General features: G+C 27.4%; 1 protein-coding gene across 1 annotated transcript; it reads right to left on the reverse strand.

Annotated features, from left to right (window-relative positions):
* Nucleotides 1–1,434: 1,434 nt before the first annotated feature.
* Nucleotides 1,435–5,212, reverse strand: LOC107014040 (CRIB domain-containing protein RIC11-like). Its single transcript, XM_015213908.2, has 5 exons — nt 4,879–5,212; nt 4,162–4,300; nt 3,965–4,062; nt 3,348–3,405; nt 1,435–2,134 (listed from the first exon to the last, which is right to left on the reverse strand). The coding sequence occupies exons 2-5, from the start codon at nt 4,208–4,210 to the stop codon at nt 1,911–1,913; spliced, it is 429 nt and encodes a 142-aa protein (XP_015069394.1). The 5' UTR covers nt 4,211–4,300; nt 4,879–5,212; the 3' UTR covers nt 1,435–1,910.
* Nucleotides 5,213–7,203: the final 1,991 nt, after the last annotated feature.

The following is a 7,203-nucleotide window of genomic DNA, read 5'->3' on the forward strand; positions in this document are numbered from 1 at the left end:
GTCTAGTCTATTGGTTACTTTAGGAGTATTTAATATGGTCTGAATTTATTTTTTTCATCATGATTCATGTGATTTTCATATTTCATTTGAAATTTATAATGTTTAGTGATGATGATGTTTTATTTTAGCAAGCAAAATATTTGATTAACTCGTTGGGAAATTAAGAAAAAGTATTTATCCGTATTCAATATTTACACTAAATCAACTAAGTGAATTTAAAGAATTATATACAGTAGTGTGAACATATAAATATGCCACTCAATAATTATACTTCCTTCCTCCTTTTTAGTTTATTTGTCTTAATTTTTTTTCATTTAAAAAATAAATATTATTTTGTTACGTTCTTGATTCTATCTATCTTTAGTTTAAAAACGACAACATTCAAAAATATTCTTTCCTTTCTATATCTCTATATCAAATCAAAATCGAACGATCAGATTAAAGTAATTAGTAGTAGTATATATATATATTAGGTTTATGAAACTTTATAATTCAAAATTTTGCATGGTAAATGACGTTGTTCGATCACTTTTTTGGACTAATATATATATATTAATTATTTATCATAAATAATAAAAGGGAGTTTGGCCAAAAAAATATACACTTCTCTTTTTGAAGTTAAACTTTGAAAAATATGCTTGATCATGAAATTGTTTTCATATTCTTCACTCTAAGTTGTTCACAAGAACTCAAAAAATCCCTAATTTGTATTCATAACCAAATCACAACTCCAATTTTCAAATATATCATTTTTTACTTTGAAAACAAAAACTATTTTTAAAAAGAAATTACAATGAAATATGGCTAAACCTCCAAGTTGTGTTTGGGCTGAACAGAAGCTCACAAGTTGGGCCATTTATTCTACTCTTATGTCCAACCTCAGCCCAAGTCTTAGAGGCCCAAGCTAGCCCAACATATTGATTTTTTTTAATTATTTATTATTATTATTATTATTATTATTATTATTATTAGTTATTATTAGCTATATAGTTATTTGTATTGTACTTGAGCCGTTTGATAGCTGATTTGGAAATGAGCTACAGTAGATATTAAATTCTGCACAAGTGATGTTGTATTCGTCCATATTGAACCTTTCTCCGTCGTAACAATTAAAATCAGTAAATTTTACCAATAACGGTAAATCATAATATAAAGATAGACACTGATCAAATTTGACCTTAAATGACAAGTAAACATTCTAATTTTGAGGGTTCAAAATATGAAAAAGTACATATACAAAAAAAGTTGAAGAGGTTCAATATCTACAATATATACATAAAAATTAATTTAAACCGCGTATATATAACATAAATTTTCATCGAAGGGGTAACCTCTTAACCCTTACTAGCTCCGTTCTTATTTAAGAGTGCACATCTAGCCACCTCAACTCATCCCATACTACGTTTCGTGGATACCTAATACTGACGTGATACATAAAATTTAGATATTTCTATATGATCATTTTATAAATTGGAGTGTTCAGTTGACACTGTAGATACAAGTTGAGGTTTCTAAATGTGCATACTTAAGTAACTATTAGCATTAGCACAACTAAATGATCCAAACTCCTTACAAGATCCTTCCTTACATTACAACTAAATAAGAAAAATATATAAAACAAAAGAAAAAAAAAGTGAATAGAATAAAGGAACACAAATTCTAGTTTTTTTTTTAACATCTCAAAACACCAAGCTTTTTTTGAGTACAATTAAATTTTTCACCTTTGTGTTTGAGATCTCTAGCCCCTCCTATTAAATTTCATCTTCCATATTTCTTAAATCAACATTTCTATGTTCCCACCCTCTACATTTTACTTACTTTCTACCCCTCTTCAACTATAATATATGCAAAATGTCATTGTTTTTTTTGGTGCATTTTGAACTTGACATTTTAGTTTTGCTTGCAACACATTAAACCACTTCTAGGGGTGTTGGTGTGTGATTGCCTTCAACAGATTTAGCCTTGTGTTTAGTTGTTCGCGAAGATCTTAACGTGGATGGTGAACTCGATTTTGGGGAGGAAGTTGATTTAGGCTTCCTCCTTTTATGTTTCTTAGGAGGACTATTAACATCTGAAGTTTTCATGTCCTTGTGAATGCTAGTTGTTGTTAGTTGCCTCGTCGTCTCACCACAACCTATAAAAAAAGACATGCATACGTTGAAATATAATAAAAGTATAGTATAGAGAGATTCAACTGAATTCGTTGCTTTTAACTACGTGTCATAAGAATTATGGTAAAGTGTGTCTTCATGAAGAGTTTAATGTAGATTGAGTTGTAGAGTCTTGTGGTATGAATGTAATAAGTAGGTAGAGAGGAGGTCATAAGCGTCTATATAATAAAATCAATTTTCAATAGGATAAAAAGGAAAAATGTTCTAAAGATAAACATAAAGTAGAATAATCTAGTATTCGGATGAATTCAATGTTCGCTGAGTCTTAATTTTGAATTCGCCTCTAAAGAAGCAAAAATGGGTAGTTAATTTGCTCGTCTTTTCCCTCAATATCATAGCTTAGCTTAAAAGTGCATATGAAAAATTCATTTAGACACCTGAGCTAATTTTATAATACACAAACAATGCCTATTAAAATAATTTTGTGTTAACATCGCATCGAGTGATATATAAACACTCACTTTTAATTAGCTTTCATATCATATATTCAATAACTACAATTCTTAGTAGAACTATCTAAGTAAAAACTCGAACAAGTTTAAGGTGCCGCATATATTCGATCTAAGTTAGTAAAATTTTTCTGATTAAAACTTACAACAATAGAAGGCCATACTAATTTATACAATGACACCACAGATAAGTTATGTCCCTTTCTTGGGTCATGAGGCAAAAATCTTTAAAAAAAAGAATTCTTTAGTTTTTATGAGACATACAACAAAACATAGGACAAGCTTACTATTTTTTAATTCTCTTAAGAGGGAAAATATACATGATCTAAAGTTACAAATAATATGATAAAATAAGGGTAGATTTCTCAATGTTTACTCAATTAATAATTATTATTTTAGAAATTTACTATTTTTCTTGATTCTCATTTTTTTCAACAAAAAAAATTAAATTTTTTGAGATAATAACTATTAGTTGAATGATCATTTAACAAAATTCAACTCCACTAAATAATAAAGGGGTTTCAAGCAATCGTTTAGTTTCTAGAGGTACGTTGGATGATTTCTTCACATCAATCTAAAATTTTAATTGATGGGAGATAATATGTGTTACGTAAAATAGTCAAGTGACCTAAAAACTAGTTTGAACACCACCGTTATATAGTAAAAATGAAAGATCTATATAGATTTTTGGTGTGCAAAAGGAAAAAGGATGTTAAGCAAGACTAACCTTGAGATTTACCACTAGAAGTTACTGAAAATTCAGGTCCTGCCTTGAATGATTTCATCTTCAATTTAAAAATAAAAAAATAAAAATGTTAGGCATATGGAAAGCCCTTCATATAAAATAATGAATCGCTAAGATTCAATAAGGAATATACTATGATGTTTACATCAAATTAAACTTCGGAGTTACAAAAATAATTAGCTCAATAGTCGAAGCATCGCATGTTCATGCAGATTTTGAGAAAGGGTTGCATTCAAGGAAAATAATATAAATAACTTATTCTGACACAAGATTTTATAGCTCGTCACACAAAGAAAGACGATTTTAAGAGTTTCAAACTAAGTAAAAATAAAAAAAGATTTACTCAACACACAAAGCATCTTACGTTCATATAAGAATTGGAGAAGGGTCGTAACTCGCATCCAATAACATACGCAGTCTATTCTGATACATACATCAATAATTGATTTCACGATTCGATTCATGATCACACGAGACAACTTTAAGAGCTACAAACTAAGGTAAAAATATATAACATCTTACATTTTAAAATTTTATGAAAATATCGAGTGCGAATAAATTTTGATAGAACTCAAATACGTGAACAAAAGATAACATACCCAAGTAGGTGCACCTCCAGAGGGACCTTCCCAACCAATATGTGCCACATGTTTAACATTAGTTGGACCTCCAATCTCCAACTCCCTCTCCTTAACAACTGTAAATTTACAAAATCATTTTTTTATACTTTTACCCTCAAATCAAATATCAAGAAAACATGCAATTCCAAAAAAAGAAAAAGGATAAAAGAGGTTACCAAAAATATTTGAGATATATTTGCAAATCCCCTTCACTTTGATTGCCATTATATATAATTTAAAAGCCCAAAAAGCCAATAATTCTTTGCTCAGAAATGATAGAAGGACCACACCAATGAGAAATATTAATTTCCTTGCCTAAACAAAAAAACAAAAAAACAAAAAATTACAAAATTTATACCCTTTTCAATTTCTAATGATTTGAGAAAAATTAAACATTCAAAAGGTAAACAAATAGATACATGAAAGTCAAGAAAAGTCAATACAATTTAATATACTCATAAAGAATAATTTCGACCTTATATATAGCGTGATGCCTTATAATGCCACCTTACTCTGCCCTTGATTTGGGTAGGGGTAGAGCTATATAACCAGACGTGGTTTAATTGAATTCCTTTTTTTTAGAAATTACACTCTAAAAAAAGGATAAAATAAAATCTTTTATATATGTAAATTGTTGAATCTTTTTATCACAAGCAATCTTCTTATGTAACAAAAAAAGTAGTTCAAAAATTGCTTTAGCTCATACGTTTAAATTCCAATGATCACATTTTTGCATTTTTTTTCCGTCAAATGCATTGGGAGAACGTCTTGATTGACAACATTAACGATACCTCAATCTCAAACAAATCAGAAATAATATTGATTGACAAAAGAAACAAAATGAAAATGAAAAGATGAAATAGAATTGAATAACATGATAGTTATATTAATACCTTTTCAGATAAATGCACAAGCCATGCAGAAAAAAGAAGGAGATATATGAAAAAGGTAATAAACTTTTTCTATCTCCTTCTAATTGTAATATTCCCCATTAATGTCTCCTTCAACTATTTTTTTTGTGTATATATATATATATATGCATGCAAAAAAATAACATGCATATATGAAAGAACAAATAAATGAGGAAATCAAGAAACTATATATGATATGAAGGGCAAAAATACCCAAAAAGACCTTTAATTTGTTTTCTCTTTTTTTTTTCTTCTCTCTATTTGTTGTTTGAATGTGGGAATTGTTTTGTTTGGATAATAATCTATAAAAAAAAATTGAAAGATGAAAAATTAGAGAGGAATAGAAATAGATTTTTTTAAAAAAAAAGAAGAAATAGAAGTAGAGGTGGACAACTACCAATTAAAATTGTCTAAAAAGGTAAGGTTGATACTTGAGAGGTTAGCTTACAAAGAACATGGACATTGACACACAAAATACACATTATTTTATAGTACAAGTTGTAATTTTTATTTTATTTTTTCCATAATAATGGTGGTGTTTGGAGACTAATTTTGTTGCACTACAAAAAAAATTAATATATATATATATATATATATATTCTTTGTGGTTTTGATATATATTATTTTCTTTGTTCCAAATGATTAGATATCATGATTTATAATACTTCTTACTCAGTTTTTAAATATGTATTTCTTTTAAAACTTTAAAATTTTAATATCCAAAATTTAAGAACAAAATTAACATTTAACTCTCAAAATTCAATTTGTGGCACATAAATTGAGATAACAAAAGTATTTTATTTATTTCATTTTATATGACATCAATTTTTTTTTTCCTGAAAAAATTGTCATTTCTATAATTAGAAACAATTTAGTTTTAAAATTCTCAAGAAAAAATAGTGAAAATTAGAAAGAAATTACGAAACACTTTTGTTTCCTATTACTCACTTTGTCTCAATATATCTAAAACTCTTTCCTTTTAGTCTCTTTTCAAAAAAATAAAATAATATATTTTTATATTTATTGACAATTAAATTTTAAAATGCTCGTATTATTTTAATAAAATGATTTATAGCAATATAAATATTTGTGACTTGTTTAAACACGAGTTTCAAAAGTAGGTTTTTTCTTATTAAAATTCTATATCAAATGAAATAACATCGTATAAATTGAAACATAATTAAAGAGAACTTTTTGTCCGTACAAAATACAAAGGTTGGTGATACATAAATTAAATATGTAATTATTAACTTCTATTTTGACCTTTAAGGAAATAAATAATTTGGGATAATGCACAAGTATCCCTCAATCTATGTTCCAAATCTCATAGACACACTCATATTATACTAAAGTCCTATTACCCCCTGAACTTATTTTATTAATAATTTTCTACCTCTTTTCTGTATACATGGCACTACTTTGCGGGCCCAACGCTGGTTGACTTTTTTTTTCATGTTAATGTTACGTAAGTCGAAAAGGGATAGAAAATTACTTATAGAATAAGTTCAAGGGGGTAATAAGTTCTTAGTATATTATAAGTGTGTCTCTGAGATTTCGAGCATAGATTAAGGGGGTACTTGTGCATTTTCCCAAATAATTTTTATATAATAATTGTCAACCTCAGAAATTGTTTCTCTTTTATTTGAAAAACACTTGCACCATTAAACTTCAATTATTAGGAGATAATATTGAGAAAAGTCCACTCTAATGTTACTTAAATTATTATGGGCAAGTTATTATTATTTGTTGGCTATTATTTTGATGGACTACTTATCAAATTAAAGTCAAGTGTAAAGACTATTTCCAAGTCCAAAAAGTCTTTGTATACCTAATTTAGTTACTCTATTATTTAAAATTAGCTGTATATTTCTATGCAATGTTTCATTATCCTAAGAGTGCAATCAGCTAAGTATATGTACAAGTATTGCATATTAATTAAATAATTTACTTAACAATAATTAAATTTAGTCTAAGCAACTTTTTTATCTTCTCTAATCTCATATTCGATATTTAGGGTGTGTTTGGTATGAAGGAAAATGTTTTCCATGGAAAATGTTTTCCTAGAAAATGTTTTCCTAGAAAATGTTTTTTTGGAAAACAAATAGATTTTAGACTTATTTCTCATGTTTGGTTGGTGAGTAGAAAATATTTTTCGGAAATAATTTTTAGTGTTTAATTTATGAATGAAAAATGTTTTGAGAGACATCTTTTATTTTTACTAGAGTAGAAAATAATTTATGAAATTGAAAATATTTTTTAAGAATTTTTATTTGGGATGGTGATGGGGGTTGGGGGTGGGGGTGGGGT

The sequence above is a fragment of the Solanum pennellii genome, chromosome 3, assembly GCF_001406875.1.
Source record: "Solanum pennellii chromosome 3, SPENNV200".
Taxonomy (NCBI): Eukaryota; Viridiplantae; Streptophyta; class Magnoliopsida; order Solanales; family Solanaceae; genus Solanum; species Solanum pennellii.

Excerpts from the sequence above, each read along its gene's own strand:
- LOC107014040 (XM_015213908.2), bottom strand. The coding sequence starts at position 4,210 with ATGGCAATCAAAGTGAAGGGGATTTGCAAATATATCTCAAATATTTTT. Across the intron at positions 3,406-3,964 it reads CTGGAGGTGCACCTACTTGG|ATGAAATCATTCAAGGCAGG; the intron begins GTATGTTATCTT and ends TTTAAATTGAAG. Across the intron at positions 2,135-3,347 it reads TTCTAGTGGTAAATCTCAAG|GTTGTGGTGAGACGACGAGG; the intron begins GTTAGTCTTGCT and ends CTTTTTTTATAG.